Source organism: Acinonyx jubatus, chromosome D2 (genome assembly GCF_027475565.1).
Source record: "Acinonyx jubatus isolate Ajub_Pintada_27869175 chromosome D2, VMU_Ajub_asm_v1.0, whole genome shotgun sequence".
Classification (NCBI taxonomy): domain Eukaryota; kingdom Metazoa; phylum Chordata; class Mammalia; order Carnivora; family Felidae; genus Acinonyx; species Acinonyx jubatus.
The window spans coordinates 74,038,139-74,064,372 of NC_069393.1; the positions used below are offsets into that span (position 1 = coordinate 74,038,139).

General features: G+C 51.1%; 1 protein-coding gene across 3 annotated transcripts in view; it reads right to left on the minus strand.

The window, feature by feature from the left end:
* Positions 1–6,500: 6,500 nt before the first annotated feature.
* The window catches only part of RGS10 (regulator of G protein signaling 10), a 41,317-nt gene continuing 21,583 nt past the window's right edge, over positions 6,501–26,234 (minus strand). For 2 of the 3 annotated variants that reach the window (XM_027063233.2, XM_015065881.3), the window contains exons 4-5: positions 22,063–22,206; positions 6,501–6,971 (exon numbers count right to left, since the gene is read on the minus strand). In XM_027063233.2, the coding sequence (XP_026919034.1) occupies positions 6,825–6,971; positions 22,063–22,206 (291 nt within the window). In that variant the 3' untranslated portion in view covers positions 6,501–6,824. Of the gene's footprint in view, positions 6,972–7,772; positions 12,460–22,062; positions 22,207–26,234 lie in introns of those variants that run through there. The other variant, XM_053207033.1, reaches the window with a different exon arrangement.

A 26,234-nucleotide genomic window follows, 5' to 3' on the forward strand; every position in this document is an offset into this window, starting at 1 on the left:
GGGGCATGAACTCATGACCCTGAGATTGAGAATACCATTCTCTACAGACTGCACCAGCCAGGTGCCCCTTCATGACATGATCTAAACCAAAATTCTCATGCTAACCAATAGTAAAAAAAATAATAATAATAATTAGAGATAATTGAGAGAGTTTCTTCCACTGCTAAGATTCTGGGGAGAGCTACACATTTAGTAAAAATGGGCCTACATTTCACATCTCCAGATCATGGACAGTGACCTCACCCATCTAGAAAGATTCAGAGAAATACTCCCTCCAGGAGCAGCAGGGTCAAACTTCCTGGGGGACCAGGGTCTCCCCTCTACCATCACCAGGATCTGTGAACACAGATATTCACCAAGCAGCCTGCAACACTATATCTCTTCCCCCTTCTTCTTAGGAGGGTTTGGGGGGGGGGGGCGGCTTGTGGACCAAAAGCCACATATTTGCAAAGGCATCCTTCCTCTGGAGACCGAGAAGCAGCAGATTCTTTTCCTGGGAACATCTCTATCAAGCAGACATCTGTTACTCTTAGGCGATCTGTATGCCATAACAGTTTAAAAAGCAGAGTTTAAATGCTTAAATAAGAAGAAAACAGTTTGCCCGTGTTGCAAAACAGCATATAAACTGTACTGGAATTAGCACAAGGGAAACATTTATCTTCCCTAGATAATCTTGAAACTGGACTTTTTTGGAGGATGGTGTATAATTATGTTTACTGGCACAGAAAGATGGTCATGATACATTGCTAAAGGAAAAAAAAACTGGTTGTAAACACAAAACCAGTCTATTTAAAGGAGCATTTTGACTCTACCTCCCCAGCTGGGTGAAGCCCCCTCTGCATGTCCTAGAGAAGAAAAGAAAGAACGGGTCAGGCGTGGCTGGACGGTGGCCTTTTCCCTGGGAGAACCGAGAAGAAATTCTATTTTCTAGTTGGAATGGCCAAAGATTTCCCTGAGCTGAAATCTGGCCCCACTCGGTAGAGCGAAAGGTGGTGCCCTGTGGGGTCTGAAAGACCTGTGTTCTAATCTTGCCGAGGCCAGCCGTGAACTGTGGCCACCTGGTACAGGATGGGTTCCTCTGCAGATCATTTCCGGAGGGATCCCAGGGAAGTGCGCCACGGTCTGCAGTGGGCTTCACATAAGCCCAACATGTGGGAGACACTCAGGAAATGGTAGGTCTCTCCTGTCCCTCCCGATTCTGCGTTTTGATGACAATCACAAGCGTTGGCCATTGGCAAGGGGCAACAGCAAGGTGCCAGACTATGCATGAAATCAACCAAAATTCAAGACATTGACCCGTTTGGCATTCATGCGCTCACACTGGAAACATTTACAGAGGGCCTGCTGTGAGGCTGCTCCGGGCCAGGCACTCCAGGAACACAGTGAAACACGCCGGGTCCTGGTCCTTGGGGACAGGGGGACACACATGGGCAACAGATGAACAGTCGTGTGCCAGGGCTCTCCAGGGACCAGGAATGGACTTAAGGGGGGGGGGGCGGGGCTGCTTAGCGAGGTCCCCGGGAAAGACCTCTCCCGGGAGCTAAATGTGGCCCGAGACCAGGGAAGGAACCATCCACACCAAGGTCAACGCGTGAGAGGCTGTGGAAAGCAGCGTGTGTGCCCTGCTCGCAAATCCGAGCCAAGTCCTGGAACGGAGATCCTCGGAGGGGCAGAAGGTGAGGTGGGGCTGGGCTCGAATGTTTATTCTGAGGGCAAGGAGAGGAACAGCGGGGGCTTATGCAGGTGAGCAGCACTGACACGGGGAGGTCTGTGCTTCTACAGGATGAATGGTGACACGGTGACAGGGTGACGGGCAGGGGAGTGCAGTGAGGAGGCCGGACCATCGGGGAGGCTGGTGTGGGGACTGCAGATGAAGAAGGCAGTGTGGCTGGGCCCCGGGCTGTAGAGATGAGGGGGCGTGGGCACCTTCGTGCTAGCTTTTGAAGAAAATCTAGAGAACCAACTGATGAATCAGACAGAGAAGTGCAGGAAGGGGGAGGCGCTTAGGCCACTGCCAGGTGCCCTACTCAGTGGCTTTGTGGGAATTGGCAAAGCTCCCCCCCATCCCCAGACGGATGCAGCACCGTGAATACCCTCCACCCAAGCACCCAGGGAGGGCACGACCCGCAAGCCCCTCACTCACAGGCCCCAGGAGGGTGCCCCCCCCCCCCCAGGTTTGTGCTCGAGCAACTTTGGACTTGCAAAACTTGCACAGCCTATGGGAATCCGAGCAGAGCCCAGCTCCTCTGCCCAGGGTTTGGGAACCATTTTGGCTGCTCTGCCCGGGGACCAGCCCCTCTTACTGTGCCCGCTGCCTTGTGTGCAACTAACCTTGAGAAGAAACACAAATTTTAAAAAACCTGGACGCTAATGGTATCACAAGCCCATTTAGCACTTAAATAAATGCAAGTTCTAGAACACGTGCAAATGAAGGTAAATAATGAGAGAATGCGGGTCGTGACCGCCTGCATAGCAGTTTACAAAGCTTGTAAACAAAGCGCGCTCCCAAATTCAGAGCTGGGACCTGGCAGTTGGCGCCAATTCATCAGGCCCCGACTCTGTCACACAGGAAGGGACATGTGTCCCCGTGAGCAAAACCACAAGGGGAAACTGCACCAACTAATTCTTCATTTCCCAGAATTCACCTGACACTGAGGGAAAGCTTACGCTCACAAGGACAGAGCAACCGTTCTCACGTTTCTGAAAGAGATCATTTCACCCGCGTGAACAGAACACTGGATGTCCTGATATTTCGGGGAAAGACAAAACAACTGGGTTTGCAACCTTAAAAGATGAACACAAGCAGCCAATCACGTGCCAGTGGCCCTTCTCCAGTCACTTCCTTGTAGCGGGGTTTTTGGGAAAAGACTCCACCTCATCTCGTGACCAGCTGTTCCCTGAAGGCAGGGTTTGCGCCTCATTCTTTCCTCTCCTACGTTCCTGTGTCTCGTATTTGGTCTGGGGCATAGTGGGTGGTCATTAAGTCTCTGTCCAGGCACAGGGTGGGCCTGAAAGGGAGCTGGGGGCAGGGAGCACGTGCCTGTTTGAGTCACGTCATTGGTTTTGGTTTTCCCATCTCTAAACTGGGAGACATAACTGTTCCCCCACTTTTTAAGCTTTGGTGGATGAAGCAGTGGGAAAAGAAGCAAAGCGCCCGCCCCCTGCCCCCACCCCTGCCTGAGAGGGAGAGCTGCCATTCAGAAGGCAAGGTAGGCAGGACGGGGTGCGGGGGACACACAGACCACGGTCTACTCTTAGAAAGCCACATAGGTCAGGGGCAAGTGGGTGGCTCAGTCAGTTAAGCGTCTAACTCGTGATTTTGGCTCATGTTCTCATGGTTTGTGAGATCGAACCCCGCATTGGGCTCTGCACTGACAGTGTGGAGCATACCTGGGATTCCTTCTCTCTCTCTCTTCCCCTCCCTCTCCTTCTCTCTTTTCTCTCTCTCAAAATAAACTTTAACAAGAAAAAAAGAAAGAAAAGAAAGAAGGAAGGAAAAGGAAGGGAAGGGAAGGGAAGGAGAAAGAAAAGAAAAGAAAAGGAGGAAAGAAAGGAAGGAAAGAGAGAGAGAAAAGAAAGAAAAGAATGGAAAGAAGGAAGGGAGGAAGGAAGGGAGAAAGGAAGGATGAAAAGAAAGAAAGAAAGAAAGAAAGAAAGAAAGAAAGAAAGAACAAAAGAAAGAAAGAAAGAAAAAGAAAGACAGCCAGGCAGTTTGGAGAGTGGATCTGAAGTATCTCATTAAGGCCTAAGAAGTCACCGAGACAATGCTCTCTGCACAAGGGAAGTAGAGTTCGGGGCCCAAACCATGGAGTGACCAGAGAATACGTGAGTGGCCTGTCATAGGCAACAAGGAGCGACGGGTCCTACAGCCAACTGGAGGGGACTCTCATGCTCTGCCTCAGGCATTTGCATTGGAAGATTTAATACACGTGCCCCCAGACACATCTATGGCCTGCAGGTTGGGAGTTTGAGACCCCACAGACCGTTGTGTTAAGCATGGTTTTGTTTTGTTCTGATGTCTTGACATCCAGGGCCCTGCTGGCCCCGGAGGGATGTCCTTCCCAGGGCTCACCAATTCCTAGACCTAGCAAACAACCGGGGCTAACTCACCAACCCAGAGCTCATACTCCAACCACCTCCTTTATCAGGTTGTCACAGGGCTCTCACACTCTGGGCCACCTGCCCTCATCACCTAGGCCCAGGAATCAGGCAGCTAGGGACAGCCCCTGGGCCCCAGAGCCTGCGGGGGTTATTCAAACTGGCCAATCCCATGCCTGCTTACCTTGCTTTGCTTTTCCCAAGGAAACCGTAGTAAGTGCCCCGGTCCACAGTTTCCACTTTCTCCCTCTGTCTCCTGACTGGCCCCCGGTGGTTCTCCACGTCACCCTGGCCTGCCCCAGCTCTTAGGACCTGAAACAAACTCTGCAGTGTTCATCATCTCCTGATCTCCTCCCCATACCTGGATAACAACAAAACCTACATTTTATAACGCTTGTGAATGCCACGAGAGCACGAATCCTCGTGGCTGCTCTATTCACCCCACCCCCAGCCCCATTGAATCTCGGCATCTAACACAGTCCCTAGCACGTTGCAGACACGGTTGAAATACTCATCAACAAATGGAGGGATGGTCAGATAGACGGGGTGAGAGTGAAAGCTGGGCAGAAGCATCTTTCTGGCTACCTGGTTTCCCCGGAAGTTCCGGCTCGCTTGTGCAGGGGCTTCAGGAAGCTGAATGCTGTATGCGCCTCAGTTTTGCAGCTGGCAGAGACGCGGGCAGCCGGGCAGGAGCAAAGCCAGAGGAAGTGGCGTGAGTTCATGCTGGTAGGAGTGATCTGTGGTTAAACGTACGTGGCTCACATCCCACTGGCGCTCAGTTTTCCGGGCAACTCCTACGTGATAGGCTTTTCTTTTGGTAGATAATCTTCTGGCTAACTCGAGCTGTTTCCTTTAGTCAAGCACTTACAAAGAGACCACCACTCTTAAGGGGTTCTGAGCCCAGTGGTAAAAGGGTAAAAAGCCAGAAAGAGGGTTCCCAGCCCACCTGCAGTGCCTAGGACCAGCTCTGAAGGGAGCACCGAGCTGGTTGCTCAGCTCTCCGATGCTCCCCAATTACCTTACATCAGCAACGGTGGGGTGGGGTGGGCTCGCGTCCCTGCAGCTTTCTGGTTAAGAAACTGCTCGTTGAGGATGGCCTGTCCCTTGGGTGTCTATCTCAGTGTCACTACCTCGTCCCAGACAGAGAGAAGGCCTGTCTGCGATGTCCCGGGGAAGGCAGAGAACCCCATGTAAGGGGATCAAGCATTTGCTGTTTCTGATGAACGCTGAATGCTCGGACTTCGTTCTCAGCAGTGAATGACTCCCTGAAGGCATCCCTTCCCCAGGCCTGAGATGGAAGGACAGGAAACTTTCCGACCACAGTGAATGGACAATGATATGAGGGAATCTGGGGAAGAGCAGAGAGGTCACACTAGGGGAGGGTCACCATTGCAAACTGGTTCAATCAGAAGAGAACCAGTCTATGTCTATTATCCCAGGCAATTGCTAAACTGACTTCCCTTCTCTCTCAAAAGTTTCCTGGTTTGCTTAATAAACTACACAGCCACCCTCGACATCAGGGAATTTTGCAAATGGAAAAGTCTGAGTCGGAAAGCTCACAAGTAACAGTGTCTGGTCGCTCTGTTTGTACAAACATGAGTTTAAGGTTTGGCAAACATGCTGGAGAAGCCTGACAGCAGCAGATGGCGGGAGCAAGTAGCAGAAAGGAACTGTGTCTGACCTTGGGCTTTGTGGGCTCTGCTTGCAAAAGCGGGGGTTGGGGGGGGGGGGGTAGGAGGGGAACCTGGCTCACTGGGACAGCCCCAGCCAAGCAAGATTTCACTCAAGCTTCTCTACCCAAGAAGAAACTTTCAAAGAGGACTTCTTTCCTCTCGTTGAAGTGTCAAGCCCAGAGTCAACAAGTCCAGCAAAAGGGTAGGCACAGAGAAGCAAGGGTTCCAATGTGTCCTCAGATGGGCTATGGGAGAACAGAATATCCATATCCCACCAACTCCATCATCGGCACGGGCCATGGGCCACGAGCCCATTCAACACCACCTTGTGATGTCACGGGGACCCTGAACAATTTCCCATTTGTCTTTCTTCCTGGTCGAGATCTTGTTTCTGTCAAGATGAACTATTTATCTGCGTGGCATGAAATGTCACGGAGTATAGGCAAAACCGGGACAAATCCCCACACAAGGAGCAAGAACCCTCTGAGGATGCTCACATACAGCTCCCCAAATCTGTATAGGCTGTCAGTGATGAATTTTCTTTTCCCAGCACTGAACTCGTTCCCGAGAAGTATTTAACCACAAAGGTACCTGACCACCAACACCCCCGGGGGCCTGAGTTTGTCAGATCAATTCCTTCTTGAGCTGATTTGCCCAATTGAATCTGTGGACATGCATGACCCTTCCCACAGAGGCTGGGCAATGACTTAAAATGTAAGAGGTGGCTCCAAGTTCACCTGGTGGCCTCGCAGGACGTTTAATCAAGATGCTCAAGGTGTCCGGTGTTTAAGGATTCTTCTGCGTGTGTGTGTGTGTGTGTGTGTGTGTGTGTGTGTGTGTGTGAACTAAAACTTCAAAGCTATTTGTTTTTTTATGTAAGATTAGCCATCATGCAAAACTTACTGGTCAAGCAGTTAATAAAATACACATATCCCACGGAGGGGTTTTGCGCATTTCAGTCCTTACAGATAACAAAGCAATTATAAACCCTGCATGGTCCTGAGAGCAAGTTCCTTCGCTTCTGAAAGCCAGTCCTGCCAGCTCTTTGGGGACTCATGTGTTATAAATTCTCGAAGCCCTTTTAGCTGCAGTTTGGGCATCGGGCGGATCTTCTTCCTCTTCCTCGGTTCGCTTGTGTTTTAAAAACAAGTCAGACTTCAAGAAGCGGCTGTAGCTGTCATACTTCATGAGGTTGAAGATCTAAGGGGAAAATGAAAAAGAGTCTAAAGGAGGAGGCCAATCGGGCCGCGAATCATCCTATCAAGTGTTTATTTCATACCTATCGGGTGCCAAAGAAGACACATTCGTACAAGACGCATAAAGCAAATAAGTCGTGTCCTAGACCAGAAGGATTTCCGGGGTGGTTTCGGTCATTTTCAAATAGTCTCAATGGACGCTTAAATAACCACACGAACAAATCTACCCTTACTTTCCACGGAAGTGTAAATGCACACAGCATTGACTCACACCCTCGTAGCAGGAGGTCCATTAAGAACTTCCACTTTATTTGGATAGGTAACACAGGGATGCCTTTTTCCAGAAACCTGAGATGGCAGAGCACCAACCGTTTCTGTAGAGATGGTCACATTGTAAAGGCCGCTGTCCTGTCAGATGATGCCCATATGGCAAGACCCCCAGAAGTCTGGAATCCAGGATCTCAAACAAACCTATTATTGTGCCAAGAAGCAAAATGGGGCTTGTTTAATGCAAGCAGGGGAGTGAAACCACAGCCCTAGCAAGGAGAGGCTCTGGGAACAGGCTCTAATTTAAAAAAGCAACAGCTGGCTGCACCCTGCGGCCACCTGCACACTCACACAGGCCCAGGAGCCTGTCTCTGGGAAAGAAACAATTCTCAGGACCCCCGATAGAGCCTAAGTCCTCAGATTAGAGTGCTGCCTCCTGCACCCCAGGGCAGAAAGTTGCCCCCTCTTCTTAGCCACGGCCCCTACTCCTGGTATCCGCTCTCCCACCCGCCCACCTGATCTTTCCCCATCCTCCACCCTTGCCCTACAAAAAACGGTGGGGAAGAGAGAAGCAAACACAAAAGCATTTTCCGGCTGTCGAGGAGTACAGTCTCTTCAGAAATCTCCCTCATCATCTCTCTCTCAAACCTTTCAACCGAATTTTCAGGACATTCTGCCGATGAAAAATCCACACCACGTACCCTGGTGTCTTCACTGACTGCACTACCATGGGCTCAACAAGTGGAAAGTTCCAGAGGCGTCTAGAATGTCGCTCACTGCCAGGCGGGGTTATAAAGTGGGTGGTAAAACCCTGACATCTTTTAAATTCGACCTCCCCCAACACACACACACACACACGCACACACACACACACACACACACACACAAACTATTCTGAAAACTAAGTGTCTGATGGAGTCTCAGGACTCAGAACATCTGCCTGGGGATGGGAGAACTGGACCCTTCCACCTTTACACGTTCGTTTTCCCAAGATGGCTTCGCTCACAGGAGAAGCACCTAAATCATTTTTGCTATCCTCAGAGGCCACGACTCGGGCAAGATTTAGGACTTTGTGTTTTCCTGAAACTCTTACACTATTGCCTGCCCTTCCCTGGGTGTCCCCTCTGGTCTTGCCTCGGATCTGCAGCTGTTGAGGAAGAGCACGCCTCCCGTAGGTCCCCACCTGGTGCCTCTCCATAGCCGTCACCTATTTTAGAGCAATCTTGCAACCCTGGACTGATTTTGCCAAGGTTTGGAGAAATTACTCGTTTTAAAACAACAACGACAACAAAATAGCTCCCAGAAAACATAAAAATCATAGCCAAGGGCAAGGCAGGGGATGAGGAATGCCGCTATCTATTCGTGGCCTCTCACAAAGGCGCCAAGCAGGTGTTACCATCCCTCACCACCAGCATTATTCAGCTTTTCCAGGCACGGAGCTCCCAGAGGGAACCCTGTCATGCCCACCTTGCTGGAATTCTGGAATGAGGCTCAGAGTGACTAGCGAGAACCCCTTCGTGAGTACCTCTCCTGGCACCCAGCCCTGCACCCCCTCCCACACCAGGTCCGCGGCAGATGGGACCCACCACTGCCAGCAGGATGCGGTTCGACCCAAGTGTCTCGTCTGAAGTCTCTGCGTGTGGGAGGGGAGCATCCTGTTTGCCTGTCGTGCCTCTGAGGCTCACACTTCAAAGAAGAGAAGAAAAAAGGCCAAGGCTGGAGGCACCCAGGGATGGAGGAGGCGGGGGCAGAGGGCAGGAGGTCGCTGCAGCTGAGGGGAGTGCTCAGGGGCTGGCAGGACTCAGCCTCCAGGACAGGCTGCGGGCTCCTGGCATTCCACCGGTGCCCACAAGCTCGAGGGGAGGGGAGGCCGCAAACTATTTAACAGGAGCATAATGGCCACTCCCTGACACGGGCAGGTGTGAAATGCCCCTGAAGGCTCTCGGGTGAGGGCTTCCTCTGCCAAGAGCCTCCGCCTGCCTCCTGGTGCCGCTCCGGGTGCCGTAAAGTCACCAGGTGGCGGCTGCGGCCATCAGACCCTGGACGGGTTTGAAAAAGGAAAGGGACGTCGCTCCCAATGACAACATTTTCCGGGCGTGTGAGCTGCCTAATGGTTCATCACTGCCACCGGCAAATGGGTCCCCTGGGCACTGGCCTAGGAGCGCATGGCAACAGGCTGCTCCCATCACAGGGCCCCCCATGGGAGGTGCTCAGTGAAAATAGCTTGGAGGATAGAGCAAGCACCTAAAAATCCCTTCCAGGGGCACCTGGGTGGCTCAGTCAGTGGAGCGTCTCTTGGTTTCATCTCAGGTCATGATCTCAAGGTCTTTGAGATCGAGCCCCACGTCGGGCTCCGCATGGCACACAGAGCCTGCTTGGGACTCTCTCTGTCTCTCCCTCTGCCCCTCCCCTGCTCACACTCTCTCTGTCTCTCTCAAAATAAATAAATAAACATTAAAAAAAAAATCCTTCCCAAGAAAGTAGCCAAAAACAGTGTGCTCAGCTGCTGACCACAGGCCACAGCCTCATTTATCACAGGGCAAATGGCCATGACCGGGGTCCAGTAAATATTCGCCCCGTGCATGGACAGACAGCACCCAACGTGCAACCACAGAGGGCGGGCAAAATCGACCAGGGCGGTACCAACTCTGCCTGGAGCACCTTCCAACCAGCCCCAGGGAGCACGCAGAGTATTCTCTCATTTACTCCTCACGAGCCCCTAGGAGGACCTGACTGTAGAGAGAAGGAAAGAGGCCTCAGAGGTTCGGGGCTTTGCCCCAGCAGTCAGGGTACCCATCTGCCGGGGCTGTGACGCAGACCGTGGGGCTGAAACAACAGAATTTTCTCTCCTCACGGTTCTGGAGGCCAGGAGTTTAGACGACTTCTCTAGATGGCCTCAACTCAATGATTTTTTGACTTCACACGCTGGGCAGTGGCCACCACAGCTTGCAGTCATGCCCGGGACCACGAGAGCCGACAGCTCCTATGCCGACAACCATCCTACAGCCGTGCAGCTGTCCTGTTTTCACTTTCGGCACAGTCTTCGATGCACAACATGTGATATCTAACACCGCATTGTAAAATAGGCTTTGTGTTCCATGATTTTGCCCAGCTGTCGGCTCCTGTAAGTGTTCAGAGCACGTTCAAGGGAGGCTGGGCCAAGCTACGAGGTTCGGTACGTTAGATGTACTAAATGCCATCTTCAACTTGCAATATTTTCAACTTACTGTCAGGAGGTACCTCCATATCGAGTCGAGGAAGCTCTGTACACGGCCGTCTCTCCCCTGTGTCCCCACACAGCCTTCTCTCTGTGTGGCTGTGTCCTCGTCACCTCTTCTTAGAAGGACACCAGTCATATTGGATTAGGGCCCACCCAATGACCTCATTTCACATTAATTGCCTCCCCATCGTTAAACACAGTCACATTCTGAGGTACTGGGGCTTAGGACTCCAATGTCGGATTCTGGAGGGGGCCGTAGCCCTTCACAGCCCAAGACAGACATGGGGGATGCAAACGCTGGCCACCTCAATCTCCAGCCCGCACTCCTAACCACTAGGCTGTCCCACCACTCACCTGGCAGACCAATAGGACAGTCACTGAAAATGAAGTCTGTAAAGAGTTAAACATGAAAAAAATGTAATAATATGTGAATGTTATGTGACTGAACGCTGAATTTTAAAAATTCAATAAAACAAAACACAGTGACCCCAAATATGTTCTTCAAGAGTGAATTTGTGGGCGAGTGGGAGGCACATGGGTGGCTCTGTCAGTTAAGCATCCAACTTTGGCTCAGGTCACGGTCTCACGGCGCGTGAGTTCAAACCCCACGTCAGGCTCTCTGTCCTCAGCACAAAGCCCACTTCAGATCCTCTGTCTCCCTCTCTCTCTGCCTATCCCCAGCTCGTGCTCGCTCTCTCTCTGTCTCTGTCAAAAAATAAACATTTTTTAAAAAAGAGTATTTGTGGGGGCACCTGACTGGCTCAGTCAGAAGAGCATGTGACTCTTAATCTCAGGGTTATGAGTCCAAGCCCTATGCTGGGTGTAGAGATTACTTTAAAAAAATTAAAAATGTTTAAAAAAAGACATGTATTTGTGTATATGAACGGGAAACAAATATCCCTAAAAGTCAGTGCGGTGGGTTGAATGGTGTACCCCCAAAGTGTGCATCCACCTGGAACCTCAGAATGTGACCTTATTTGGAATAAGGTTAGTTGAGGATCTTGAGATGACATCATCATTCAAGGAGTGGTATCTTCATGAGAAGGAAGGACACCACGGAGGGACACAGAGGGAAGAGACCATAGGTCTGAAGACAGAAGCATAGATCTGAGTGATGCTGCTATAAGCCAGGAACACCAAGGAATGCTAGCCCCCGCCAGGAGGAGGCAGGAAAAGATTCCTCCGTAGAACCTTCCAGAGGGGCACAGCCTTGCCGACACCTTGATTTTGGATTTCTGACCTCCTGAACTTAGAAAATAGATTTCTGTTGTTTTAAGTGACTCAGTTCGAGATAGCTTGTTAAGATGGCCCTTGGAAACTAACAGTTGGCTTACTGATTGCAGCTCACTCCTACTTGAGCACGGAAAAGGAGATGGCCCGAGGTGTTCCAGAAGGTTCTACAAAACAAGGACTCTCAGATGGGGAGAACCGGCCTCACCGGGCCTGAACTGACAGCACACCTCAAGTTGTCTACAGGGAAGAGAAAGGAAGAAGGTGGAGACAAATCGAGCAGGGGGGGTGGGGAGGGCTCCAGGTAGGCGGACGGCATCAGAGCAGAGCTGGACAGCAGACAGACGGTCCTTCTGAGAGACAGGCGGCCGATGAAGCAGAAAACTTGAGTTGGCAGCTAAACTGCATTCCGTCCTTTTTTTTTTTTTTTTTTGGCCAAGGCAGCTGTGGCTCAGCAGGTTTCAGGTTTTGGCTGCCCCACATCTGTAAGTGGCATGCCTGGACTGTAAACTATTTAGCGTCGTCGTCTTGGGATCCATTCCTGCAGGCAACTGGAGGTGGAACTCTCGGTGAGAAAGGCAAGGGAGGCTTCCCACCCGTGGGCATCCTTGTACAAGGTCCAACTACACAGCCACGCCCCCCCCTCCAGATCCCAGGGCAATGACTGATTAGGATTTGCCTTTCTGCAAGGGAAAATATCCACGCGGTGCTCCAACTGGAGGTTGTGCCGAATCTGCGGCTCCAGGAAAGGACACGTTCCCCGAGGCACCCTCATCTGTGCAGAAAATGGGACGCTTAACTAGGCTTGAAGGCTTCTCGGTGAAGATTACGTCCCTGTGTCGATTAAGTGGGTTTCAAGCCTAATCTTTTAACGCTTCTCAGACGATAGGAACATTAAAAGACCAAAACAAGCATCCTCCCTCCTTTTCAAACCGCTCTGCTGTGTTATTTCAACTGGGTCCTTTAATGCAGCAGAGAGTTTTAGTAATGAGTTTTCATGTTTGCTTCAGGAGCTGGGTTCAAGAAGGTGGCCAGTGCTACGGTCTCTGAGCAGCACTTCTAGAATGTGCTGTCTCCCCCCACACCCAGACCCTCAGACATGCCTTCATACCTACACGTACAAAGTGTGAAAAAAGCAAGCCCCCTCCCTCCAGCCCTCAAGCCATGAAACGATGCAGAATCAGCTGGGCATTGCAGATGCTGTCAGGCAGGGCACACACAGAGATGTCCCACCCCCCAAGTTCAAGACCATCTCCCCATCTTCTGAGTGGGAATGGGGTGAAATCAAGAGAAGGTCTGAGGGCAGCCTGCAGACAGCAGCTCAGGTCAGCCCTCGTCCCAATGTGCCAGGCTGGGCCATGGAAGTTTCTTGTCACCCTGGACAGTGCTTCCCGGACAGGCTTCCAAAGACGGATGCCATGCTGGGTGGGATCAGAACTCCAGAAAGAGGGTGGACATGGACGGAAAAGGAGGGAGGCCTGCCCTCACAGGCCCACGGGGCTGTGCTGTCTCACTGAGCAGGGGACAATTGGTCAAATGCTCAAATCCCAGGCCCAAATGACATGCTTTCTACATGAGGTGAAAGTATTTCACTTTTGCCTTTTGCCATAAGGAAGAGAGTTAAAAGCTATTCTAGCACCCACCCACCTTCTTCCCCTAAATACCTTTTTAAAGTTACTAAAAAAAATTTTTTTTTAAATCTCAAAGTATTTAAATACTACCCTTCCTGCCCCTGCCCCGCCCCTCATAAGGCAAACGGCTGTGGTGGACACAGGGAGCCAACTTTTCTTCCATTTGAATGAAAACCCACGACCTGCCCTCTCTGGCTTTGCACACTGGAAAATGCCGATTTCGGGAGTGGACAAATCTTAATCTTTGGGGGCAGAGGTCAGCTGGCACCCACAAGACGGAGGCGCCCAGAATCCCCGGCTCCAGCCACCACCGCAGACTTGGAGCCGCAGGGGGGTGGGGGAGGGAGCGGACCCCCTATGACCCCGGAGGCATGGCGGCCCCTCCCTCACTGCTGGGTCCCCACCAGCCGGTCCACCCCTTCTTCTTGATGTCTAAAAAGGAAGTGTTTCTCTCTACTTGGGTTCTGGGGAAACTCAAAGAAACGACACTGCTAAAAAGGCGCCAGACGCACACGGTTCCTTTCTCTGTCAAGGATGTGGCCGGGAGCACTGACATCTCGATGAAGCCTTTTCTACATTGTTTTTAAACATCAGAGGCTGAGGGCTTCCTTTTCCGTGGAGGAGGCTGCCTCCATTGTGCCTTCCCCAGACAGACTTAGCACCAAGCCTGGGCGAGATTTAAGGAAGAAGAATGAGCAGCCTTGCTCCCCACTCCCCCCCCCAACCTCCTTCATGGTCCAAGAAAGCCATGGTCTCAAGTTGCCATGTGCAATGACCTTGGCCCTTCCATCATCTCCAGTCATGCTCTTCTGTGGAATTCAAACAAGAGGCTTCAGAGCAAGACAGGTATATAAATAAGGTGGCGCTGAGAAACTTACAGGAGCAGAGTTTTGTTTTAAATCACTGACATGGCGCAATCTCAAGTCACTGAGCAGATTTCAAAGCGTTCCATTCTTACACGTTCGGGGAAGGGTCTGGAAGGATCCGAAACATGCAAGAGTTCCCACCAGGGAGTGAGAGGGAAGGCACGCCCTGGGGGGTTTTAGCTTCTTACTTCAGACCCTCTGGGTTACGTGAATTTTCTTTTCTTCTCAGCAGTGAACATGCAGTTATTTAACAGTTAAAAATAATTTTTAAGATTAACCTGCTCAGCATCGTGAGTGACACGGTAACAGGGTATGCTCACAGCTAGTGCTGGCTCAGTGGGCCCCTGGGCTGGCCTTGCTCCCTGGAGTTCCTAGCCCTGCAGGCGGGCAGGACACGTGCATCCAGCCCACTGAGCTGACAAGGCCAGCACAGACGGACGTTGTCACTTCTTGTACAGAGATACGCTTGCTAGGCTGCTGTGACCGGTTTGATCCCTTCATGTTGTAACTGGCTCTGGGTACCTGAGTAACTGAGGTTACTAGGGAGGTTCTAGAATCAGCCAGGCTGGAGGTGCAAAAGAGCACAACTGAGCCAGGGAGACAAAGTGGGAATGGAGAAGGTGAGAGCCCTGGCAGGTCTTTCAATGCCAAAGGCAGTGACTCTGTAAAGCAAGTGTGAAAGGAAAATGGCGGCCCAGACCAGGAGGAGCTAAGAACAAATACCACTGCTTTGCGCGAGGCAGGTTCCCATGGGGTGATGGGGAGGTGGGAAGAGTCCGGCTGAGCCAGAAGCCCTGAGCCCAAGCTGTTTCCCCCTCTCCCAACACTGTGACCTCAGGCTAGTCACATCACCTTCTCATGGAGCAAACTCTCTCACTGGTAAACTGAGGTGCCGGGTGCCACCTTCCCCAAGACTCCTCCAGAGTCAAATGAGAGGTACCCACGAAAGCACTGTGTAAACTGTGTAAACTTAATGTTTTCCCAGAATTCCAGTGTAGAAACCAGACATATACATTATTTGCTGCTTTTTAGTTGGGGACCTGAGGCACGTTGAAGGGAAGGTTGCGTGAACTCTGCTATGGTTCTGGAAGTCACATTATATCAGGATTTTTCCACCTCAGCACCACTGATACCTTGGGCCAGAGAACTCTGTGTCCTGTGTGGGGCTGTCCTGTGCGCATATTTAGCAGCATCCTGGCCTCTACCCGCTAGGTGCCAATGGAGCCCCCACCCCAGTTGTGACAGCCAGAAAGGTCTCCACACACTACCCAGTATCCCTAGGGGGCAAAATCATCCCCAGTTAAGAACGACTGCATGAAATTAGAGGCGCCTGGGTGGCTCAGTCGGGTAAGTGTCCAGCTCTTGGTTTCGGCCCAGGTCATGATCTCATGGTTTGTGAGTTTGAGCCCCACGTCGGGCTCCGTGCTATGTGGAGCCTGCTTGGGATTCTCTCTCCCTCTCTCTGTTGCTCCCATGCGCGCGCGCTCTCTCTCTCTCTAAATAAATAAATAAATAGACTTAAAAAAAAAAAAGAACTGCCTGAAATTAAAGTTATCTTCATGTGACGTTCTAAAGGACACACGCAGTTAATACTTACGGAGTAAGTAAGCACTAAGTAAGCACTTCACGGATACGACTGCGTTTCATCCTCACAACTGCCTTATCATAACCTCTGTTTCAAAACAAATGAGGAAACTGAGGCATACAGAGGGATTGCATCTTGCCCAGTGTTTCACAGCTACTAAATTCTAAAGTCGAAGAAAAGGCGGACAAAATCAGGTCTAAGGAAATCAGGTGGTGGCTAGCAGGCAGCCACTTTTTAACATCAGGTTAAAAAGGTTTATGGACATTGAAGGTTTGTAGACTGCTTCGCTGTGCAGCTCCGAGAAGGAACAGAGCTTGCCAAAACCCCATGTTACAGATGAGGACACAGAGGCCACACTAAGAAAGGGACTCACCAGGGGCCAGACGGAGGCCAGACTGGAACATGAGCTCCCCCTTCCCCATCCTGGCTAACCCAACATACAGTGACAATGACAGTAAATCTGAGCTCAGCACCCAGGAAGCGATGGGCAGTGGGGGAGGGGAAGACGGCAGGTGTCAGGCCATCGGGGTACAGATGATGAGTCTCGGTGAGGAGGCTGCAGGTTCACAGCTGGTAGAGATGGCCCTGCACCGAGGTACCATCGCTCTCTTGCACGGGCTGGTGAGGGACGGGTACAGCTGGAGCCGGAGATCACAGCCAAGGTGCCCAGCTTTTAAGAGGCCCAAATCTTATTAGCCTAACTGGCACATTCTATAAATAGTGACCATTCAAGAGGCAGCTTGAATGGTTGGCTCAGTCGGTTAAGCCTTCAACTTTGGCTCAGTTCATGATCTCACGGTTTGTGGGTTCGAGCCCCATGTCAGGCTCTGTACTGACGGCTAAGAGCCGGGAGCCTGCTTCGGACTCTGTGTCTCCCTCTCCCTCTTCCCCTCCCTGGGCTCATGCTCTGCCTGTCTGTCTCTCTCTCTCTCTCAAAAATAAATAAACATAAAAAAAAATTTTTTTGAGGGGTGCCTGGGTGGCTCAGTCAGTTAGGCATCCGATCAGCTCAGGTCATGATCTCACAGTTTGTGGGTTCGAGTCCTGCATCGGGTTCTGTGCTAACAGCTCGGAGCCTGGAGCCTGCTTCACATTCTGTGTCTCCCTCTCCCTCTCTGCCCCTCCCCTGCTCACACTCTGTCTCTCTCTCTCTCTCTCTCCAAAAATGATTAAACTTAAAAAATTTTGTAAATAATTTTTTTAAATAAATAAATAAATAAATAAATAAATAAATAGTTACCATTCAAAATCCTTGGGAGTAAACTGGTTACCGCAGCCTCGGGGCCTAACCCCTGCCAGTCGCTCCTGACTTACTTCCAGCCACACTGACCTCCTCCAACACACCTAGTGGATCCCCACCCCAGGGCCTTTGTACTTGCTGTTGCCTCTCCTTGGAAGGTCCTGCCGCCTTTTCACCTGTCTTCCCCTGACCACTCAGGTCTCAGTCACCTCTTCAGGGAGCCCTCCACTAGCTCCAAAGTAGGCCCCTCCCAGTCACTCTTAGCCCATCACCTGTAGTCTTTCCTTCATAGCACCTGTTCTCTGTCTTCACGGTCAGACGGGTGCCGATTTCCTTGCTGCACACACAGTTCCTAACACGGTGCCTGGCACATAGCGGGGCTCTCCCTCAATATTGCAGCATAAGGGAGTGAAGGAAAGAACAAATAACCAGCAAACCAACCACAACTGAAATAGACCTGCTAGTAGTGCATTTTGAAGAGAGAAAAAAAAAAAAAAAAAAAGACACTGCAGGAAATAGCACTTCATTGAAAAAAACCAACTCTTTGTAAGGTCGCCCCCTCCTTCCTGCTTCCCACAACTTAAATTTGTCCAACAGCAGCCTTTGATTCTAGGCTGAGGTTCCAAGGAAACAGCCACAGAACTACCCCCATCTCTCCTGGCCTTACCAGCATGTGCTGAGTACACGACTGGGCCATGTTTGCAGAACTGAGTTAAATCAGAGAAGGAGGGACACCTGGGTGGCTCAGTAGGTTGAATGTCCGACTCCTGGTTCCGGCTCAGGTCATGATCTCACAGTCTGTGAGTTCGAGCCCCATGTCAGGCTCCTCGCTGACGGCATGCAGTCTGCTTGGGATTTCTCTCTCCCTCTGCCCCTCCCTGGTTTGCTCTCTCTCTCTCAAAAAATAAATTAATAAACATTGAAAATAAATAAAATAAATCAGAGAAGGATCTCTCCACTTCCATAGGTTTTCAAAGTAACCATTTAAAGTTTAATTATTTGAGAAAGAGAGAGCACATTCGCGAGCAAGTGGGGGAGGGTAGAGAAAAAGACAGAGGGAGAGAATCCCAAGCAGGCTCTGCAGTGCCAGCGCGGAGCACGATGTGGGGCTCAAAACCACAAATCTCGAGATCATGACCTAAGCCAAAGCTGGACATTCAACTGCTTGAGCCACCCACGTGCCCCTCAGAGTAAGAGTTTTATGCCCCAAACTTCTCTTAAGATCTCAAACTTAAGACATTAAAATGTCTAACCCATTCTTCACAGAATACGCTGACCACAATTTAAGTTTTGCCTGACGCTCTGGGGTATCAGGATCACTCATGGTGTCACCATCCCGTAGCACAGGGATGCCCCCGGGGCGGTGCGTGGGGCTGAGGGCCCCCGCGCTTGGTGGCTCCAGATATCGCTGTGCTGTGGTTTTATGCTGACTTTCGCTTTTCTGTCTCCTCCCTGCCTGTCAGCTGTCGCCTCTTGCTGTCCAATCCGCTGTGACCTGAGGACCAGAGCCCACTAGAACTGTGTGTAAGTAAACCAAGAGTAAATAGGACTTGAATGAAGACCCGAGAAGATGCACGGATGTCAGGTCTGCTCAGGGAGGATTTGCCCCCCTTCCAGGTTCCAGCTGCACCCTAAAGCCCACGCTGCCCTATCAGCACCTCCAGGGCTGGAGTGCTGCTGCCGTGACAAGGGGCTGAGGTTCCCTGGAGTCTTCCTGGTGAACGGGGTGCCCGGGGGCACAAGGCAGGCTGCTCAGACGGCACTGCAATGAAGCCAACAGCGTGGAAGGAAGCCAGAGCCGCTGAGGGGATGGGGGGAGCGGGGGTTAAGTTAGGTGAAATCTTGTGGTTCCGAATGCGCTCCTCCCAGCTTCCAACTCCTTCACTCGGAAAAACAGGGCCTTCCTGGGGGCCTTCTAGGAGCAGAGAACCACAGGCCATGCTGAGCACACATGTTGAGGGTTACCAGCAAGGCCCCTGAGAGGCAGTTTTCTGAAGTGAAACAGAACCCAAAGCCCTTCCCAGGGACTCACTGTGGAATCAGCTCAGAGTCCAAATACTTTGTTTTCACCCCGTTGTACCTTTGGAAGATAGTTAATGCCTCTTTCTCCCTCTCAAATAAATAAAATTTTTTAATGTTTATTTTTCAACGTTTATTTGTTTTTGGGACAGAGAGAGACAGAGCATGAACGGGGAAGGGGCAGAGAGAGAGGGAGACACAGAATCGGAAACAGGCTCCAGGCTCTGAGCCATCAGCCCAGAGCCTGACGCGGGGCTCGAACTCACGGACCGCGAGATCGTGACCTGGCTGAAGTCGGATGCTTAACCGACTGCGCCACCCAGGCGCCCCTAATGTTTATTTTTGAGAGAGAGAGAGAGAGAGAGAGAGAGAGAGCGCGTGAGTGAGCACGAGTGGGGGAGGGGCAGAGAGAGAGGGAGACACAGAATCCAAAGCAGGATCCAGGCTCTGAGCCGTCAGCACGGAGCCCGACGCAGGGCTCGAACTCACAGACTGAGAGATCATGACCTGAGCCGAAGTGGGACGCTTAACCAACTGAGCCACCCAGACGCCCCTCAAATAAATGAATTTTAACAACAGCATACAAAAATACTTTCTTTACATTAAGAACTCTGAACTGCATTGTGGCACAACAGTTACATGCACGTGCATGTACGTACTTATAGGAAAGAAAAGGAGGGAAAAATCTAGAGATCAGATGTTATTTGTGGGTTTTTTTCCAGGTATGGAATTATGAGTTTTTTTCATCTTTATATTTTGATTTCCCAAGCTTCTTTGGTTAAGCATGTATGCCTTTTATAGTTAAGTAAATAAAAGTAACCTTAAAACATCTTTTTGTCACTTAAAAAAATCTGCCTCTGTCCCTTGTGGCTCCTCCCAACGTATGCCCGGTTCGCAGAAGCCCAGCCCCATTTTGAGACGTGCTGCAGACCTAACTGTAGGAGGTCTGGGTCCTTGGGAGCCCGAGGTCCCACCGTGTGGAAGGACGTCAGCCTGGTGCATTCCTCACTGCTACCTTGGCTCCTGCAGTCCCAGGAAATGGGATTGTCTATTCACACAGCCTCCAATCTGTCTGCATCAGTTGGTCTGTTGGGGCTTTGAGGAGCTGGGAGAGCCCTCCAGGCTGTGAGCCCGCCACAGAGAGTGCGGTCTTTGAAGGCAGGTGGACCAGAATGAATCTGGCCTCCAGCACTTCCTGCTACCTGCGCGACTTTGGAATAACAAACCACTCAGTCTCCCTGAACCTCGCTTTTCGCATCATCAAAATGGGAATAATAATAATCCTCACTGGAGATTAACGAGAGAATACATGCCAAGTGGGCATCAGGCACTGACAGGCACCCCTGAACAGTAGATACTGTTAGTACTGACAATACCTAGAACATGGGGCGTTCAGCACAGGTTCTCAACCCTGGCTGTACTTTAAGGTTTATTTATTTATTTTGAGAGACAGAGAAAGAAAGTGCGGGCAGGGGCAGGGCAGAGAGAGAGAAGGTGAGAGAGAGAATCCCAAGCAGGGTCTGTAAGCACGGAGCCCAATTCGAGGCTTGAACTCATCAACCGTGAGATCATGACCCGAGCCAAAAGCAAGAGTCGGGTGCTCAACCGACTGAGCCACCCAGGCGCCCCTTTAGCTGTACTTTAAAGTACCCTAGGGAGCTTTAAAAGACTCTGAGGTCCAGGTAGGATAGATATCCTTAGACAGCTACAGCCACAAATTGCCTTTTCACTATATACTCTGCTTCCTTTCCCTCCATAAATCCATGTCCGTGGCATCCTTCCCATTGGTTCCAAACCACCACCTCCAGGAAGCCCTCAGCATGGCTACCACACTCACTGGAATTCCTTCAATGCCAAAATTTGATTCAGGATTCACGCGGAATTTGCACCTGCCACTGTGTCGGTTGGAAAACATTGTCAAACCACTTGTCATATTTGTATTTTCTACCTGTATACTTGTTTCCTAATCTGATGCTGAGGAAAGATGGGACGTCCTGGGTGCTGGGACATGCTCTGGGCTTGTGCACACTCCAGGCGATCACAAAAGGGCCAACCAATGCATTGCACGGTTCTTAGATTGCAGGCCCAGGACCTGGAGCATCAGAGACCTTGTTAGGAAGGCAAAGTCTCAGGCCACCTGGGAACCACGAAAGTTGAAGATTACCTCTGGGGGTGAGGCCCAGGGTCTGTTTTAGCAGGCCCTCCAGACGGGCTTGCTCACCTTTGAGGGCTGCTGAATTAAGCTAAAAGCTAATTTCCAGCTGTGTGCCAAGGAAGGCCTTGGCCCCCTCAGTAAGGCTAGGGTCAGCAGAAGTTGGATGTTCGTCTGCGTTCCATCATCTACAAGTGTGCAGATAACATTTTATAAGAACAGAGCACCCTCTGAATAGTCACATCTGCAAATTCCCGTCTAAGAAATCTCCGGAGTGTATTTTCACCCCTTTTCCTATTACCACTGGCGTATCTCATAAAAAAAGCTTGCCAGGAAACTAATTTAGCCCTCAGAGGTCCATTTTTTAAACTCAATTTTTCCTGCTTTAAATGGAATAACGTGCCAAACATTAACCTTTTCATTACAACTCATTATGAACTAGCTTATGGTCTTGGGCCACCAGAAATAGGCGGCAATGTGTAGATATTTGCATAAAAACAGCCTCAGGTCCCCTACTGCTTTGAGTGTTGCTTTCTAGATTTTTCTGTCTGTTCCTACCTTCAGCAGTTACATGCTGCTTCCTCAGTGTGGGCTCCTCAGATAGCTCAACCTCCCTTCTAATCTGGGTTGAGAAGACAGATAACCCTGTTGGTTCAAACTGTGTGTAGACCAAAAATAAGCAGGCCTGAGGGAGGTTCCTACGGATCAGATTCTGAGCCTGGCATTCTAGTCCCCTCTTGTTCACTGACCATGGCCCTTCAGCGTGCCTCAGTTTACCCAGCTGGAGGGGGCAGCTTCTGGGGTGTCTAACATTTAGTTTTAACTGAACTCTTCCAGCCTGGGAATAAATGTCAAATCAAGATGCAGGTAGGAAAGTTAGGTTACCTGGTCCTGGAGTTTCTGGAACATCAGTGGGTGTGGTTCTTCCAGTATCTTCTCATTGAGCCGGGACTGCCCCTCAACGTTGACTTGCGATGAGGCCTTACTGGACAGAAAGGTCATGTAGATCTCTTTTGCCTTTTCCTGCATCTGGAGGAGACACAGGGAGCCTGTTATCTGAGAGCCCAGCCCTTCCCACCTGAGCCCGGTTCTCTACTGTGGCCAGGCCCAGAAGTTGCCGTTGCTGCAAGAGAAGCAGCTTCGTAGCCCCTGGGGGCTCTGGCTGCTGCCTCGGGGCTAAGCTCTACCTGGGAGGGCTCATGCTTGGCCTAGCCCCTTCCCTCCCTCCTTCCATGCATCTGTACCCACACCTCCTGTCCGGAAATTGCTACACTATCCATTCGGAAATGAAGACAGAAAGAATCCTGGCTCAGAGTGAATGACAATTCTACACCATTCAGGACCGTCCTATGAAGTCTCCAAATGAAGGACTCAATCATTCATATTTTGTTCAATCATAAAAAGAAATGAAGTTCTGATACAGGATACAGCACGGAATAACCTTGGAAACATCATGCCGAGTGAAAGAAGCCAGTGACTAAAGGCCATATACTACACGGTTCCATGTGTATTAAATAGCCAGAACAGGCAAATCCATAGGGACAGAAAGATGAGTGGTTGTCCAGGGCTGGGGGAAGGGGGAGATGGGAAGTGACTGCAAATGGGTAAGAGGTTTCTCTTTAGGGTGATAAAAAAGTTCTGGAACTGGATGGTGGTGACGGCTCTACCACACTGAGAATGTACTTAATGCTGCTGAATGGTATACTTTAAGATGATTAAAACAGCAAAAACGAGAGCCCTAAAAAGCGATTAAGTGGTAAGATTTATGCTGTGTATATTTTACCACAATTTAAAAGCAAGTTAAACCATGCACACAGATACCAATCGGTTATCTAGCACCTACTATGCCCCAGACACATGCTAGGGGTTTTACATCCCTGAGCATCCAGCAGAGTGTCATTTCCTGTTGGAGCCACTTCCATGATGAGGACACAGAGGAGAGGTTATGTGGCTTATTCACACAGAGGGGAGGTTATGTGGCTTATTTGAGGAGCCTGCAGGGAGACTGGGGGCTATTTGGCTCCAAAGCCTTGCATCCCCCCAATTCCACGCCTGGTGAGATATATCACCCCCTCCAGGTATACAGTCTGTTACATTCCAGGACACGGATTCTTTGGTACTGGGATGTGGGCATAAGCAAAGGGGAGAATGCTCGCTGCTCACACTGAGAGCAGTCCCGCTGGAAAGCATCAGTCCTAAGTAGATGCAGGCCCTTAAAAGGCTTGTGAGCACAGCTGGACGAGGGGCACCCATCGGCACTCACATTGCAATGAAAACCTATGTGGCTGGAGCAAACAAAAACACTCACGGTAAGTGCTCTGTCTTGAAAACAGCAGGGCATCCCCGGAGGGTTCTATTTTCTCCCAAAGAAAGGAGGCACCTTGCTGGCAGCAAAGATGGGGCTTGGTTCTCTGAACATTACAGCCTGACTAGTACTTCATCCCCCAGAGCTGGAAACAAATGCTTCGGACATGCAGCCAAGGAGCCATGATGGGGGCGGGGGAGGAGGGGCCACGGGGGCTTCGTGGGGCCTAAAAAACTGCCATTCTCTCCAGAGAGCCCATCTGGGATCCCACATAGGCTGCAGAGCTTGGATCAGAAAGCCCAGGCTCTGGAAACCTTTGGCCTTATAGAAACCACCAGAAGGCTTCACTGCCTGGTGCTTGAAAGGAGGGGGAAGGCAGTTCTGTAACCTATTTTGGTTCCAGGCACTAGTTGACAGAAGACGCCATGGGACCGAGGCCTGACCATCCTGTCCTCCAGAAAGAAAGTCTGGACCGTATATGCAGGAAGACTACCCATGTGGGGGCCAACGCCCAAGGCCATGGTGTCATTTCTCGATCAACTATTACTGTGAACAATAAATTGATGCCAAACTCAATGACGCAGCTTAAGTTAACCATGGCTATTCCGAGGGACAGGCCTGGAGATGATCAGAGACCCAGATAGGGCAGCACTTTGGAGTTGCTTGCCTTTCAAAGACCCCCCACTCCACAAAGTCGTGAGCTTCACTCCCACCCCACATTCTGTCAGGGAGGAACATTCTTGGAAAACCACTTCCTGCTTGAACAATACTTTGCGAAAGTACACGAAATTTCAGCTAGTCTGGTGAACTCCATGCAGAGCTCTGGAAATAGAAATCTCTTTGGGTCTCCCCTCCCCCTTGAACATTCACACATATACACACACACATTTTCCAGATGAGTCCAGGCTATCCTGGGTCTTCTGCAAAGGAGCAGTGCCATGAGTAGCCTGAGGCTTGGGGGGGGGGGGGGGGGGGCGGGACAGGTGGTGGAATTGGGAGAGGAGGCGGGTTGGGGGGCCTGCAGGTATCCAAGCCTCTGGGTGGCTCAGCACCACCCTGAGGTCCCCAGCCACCCCTCCTGAGTCTGGCTGGGAATGATGTGGGGTCCCCGAGGCACCCAGACCAGGGCTGACCCGGCCCATGGCTGCCCCCACCTCCGACTGAACACATACAGGGGACCGGCTGCAGTAGCAGAGCTTATCTGGGCCAGGATAGGAAGCGTGACTGAAAAGGGAAACCCTCAGACTGCAGACCACAAGCCAGTCACGGGAAGGCCTGGTGTCCATGCTGAGAATCTTAACAAAAAAGAAGAACCAGGTCTCTCGAGTTATTCTGGTAGATGTTCCATAGCTTTGTTAACCCTATCCTAGCTCCTGTTGGAACAGGAACAGAACATCCACCCCTGGGGAGCTGCCCGGGCCTACGGCTCTGGTTGTGATGGCCAGCTTCTCTTCTCCAGACTTTACGGCCTCCGCCACAGCACCTGCCCTGCAGACAGCACCCCTGCCCAGCATCTGGCCCTGCCCCACCTGGGCCCCTCTGATGACTCCTGGCATCAACCTGAGGACTGCCTGTGGGCACGTCAATACTCACAGGAGCTTCTTCCAGCCACCCCGAGAGTCTGGGGCCCTTCTTCCTGCCTGGCAATGCGTCAGCCATAACAGTGCTCGGGCAGAAGTCAGCAGTCAAACGCCACTCCCCACAAATGCATGGTTAGGAGAAGCCAGTTCGCTTTAACGTCAGCCCCAGAAATCTACCCAGAAGAAGGACAAGGCAGCAGCACTGCGAAGCTCAGAAGATTGTTGCTTCGTATGGTCTGGCTCCTCGTCCTCATCCATTAAGTGAGCTGAAACTTTTTCCATTGGGAAAATAAAACAAAACCTCCTTCTACTCCACGTGCCCCTGGAGTCGATGACTTCCCCACTCATGACTTCTGGTTGAAACGTCTCCAAGGAAGAGCGTGCATTTTGTGTCTCCATTTTCTCTGTGCCGCCCCTCCCTCCTCAGCCCACTCAGCCTGGCTTCCTCCCACCTGCCAGCTGGGCCTCCCAGCAGCTCACTGATGGCACCGGTGCCTAAGCCCCTCAGACCTTCTTCTGGTTCGCTCTCTGGCCACTGGCCACCCTCTCGGGATCCTCTAACACCTTCGTGTTTCTATCTGTCTCCTTTGTAGGCTCCTGTCTCTCTGTTCCCCCATAAATTCCAGGGTTCCCGGACTTCTGCCCTAGGAAGACTGCTTTCCTAACCACATGCTCTCCCAAGATTTCAGCCCACCCTCTCCCCTCAACCTCCTGACCATATAGAGCCAACTGACCTCTAGAAACGTGGGGCTGGATGTCCCGCAGACACCTCCAGCTTAACAGCAAGGAATGAAGTGGCCCATCCTGGCCAGCGGGTCCTGCAGTCTCTATTCCCAGAAGCTGGGACCCACGGTCCCCAACACCTGTCACCAAGATCTATTCGCTCTGCCTCATGCACATATCCACCTGGCCCGTTCTCCACTCCCGCTGCTCTGCCAGAGATGCAGACGACGGGAGAGGCCACCCGAGAGAAATAAAGGGTCGAGCCACTACCTTCAGTCATAGCAGCTTCAGACAAAGAATGAGGCGAAGAAAATATCAAGCAGATGATTCGAGAATATTTCCGAGAACTGGCTCAGGAAATGGAAAGCAGTTGGAGGGACAGCAGATGACTCTGCAGAAAGCAACAAGAACAAATCTTTACCTGCAGGCGTGGGGAGGGAGTGCTGGCA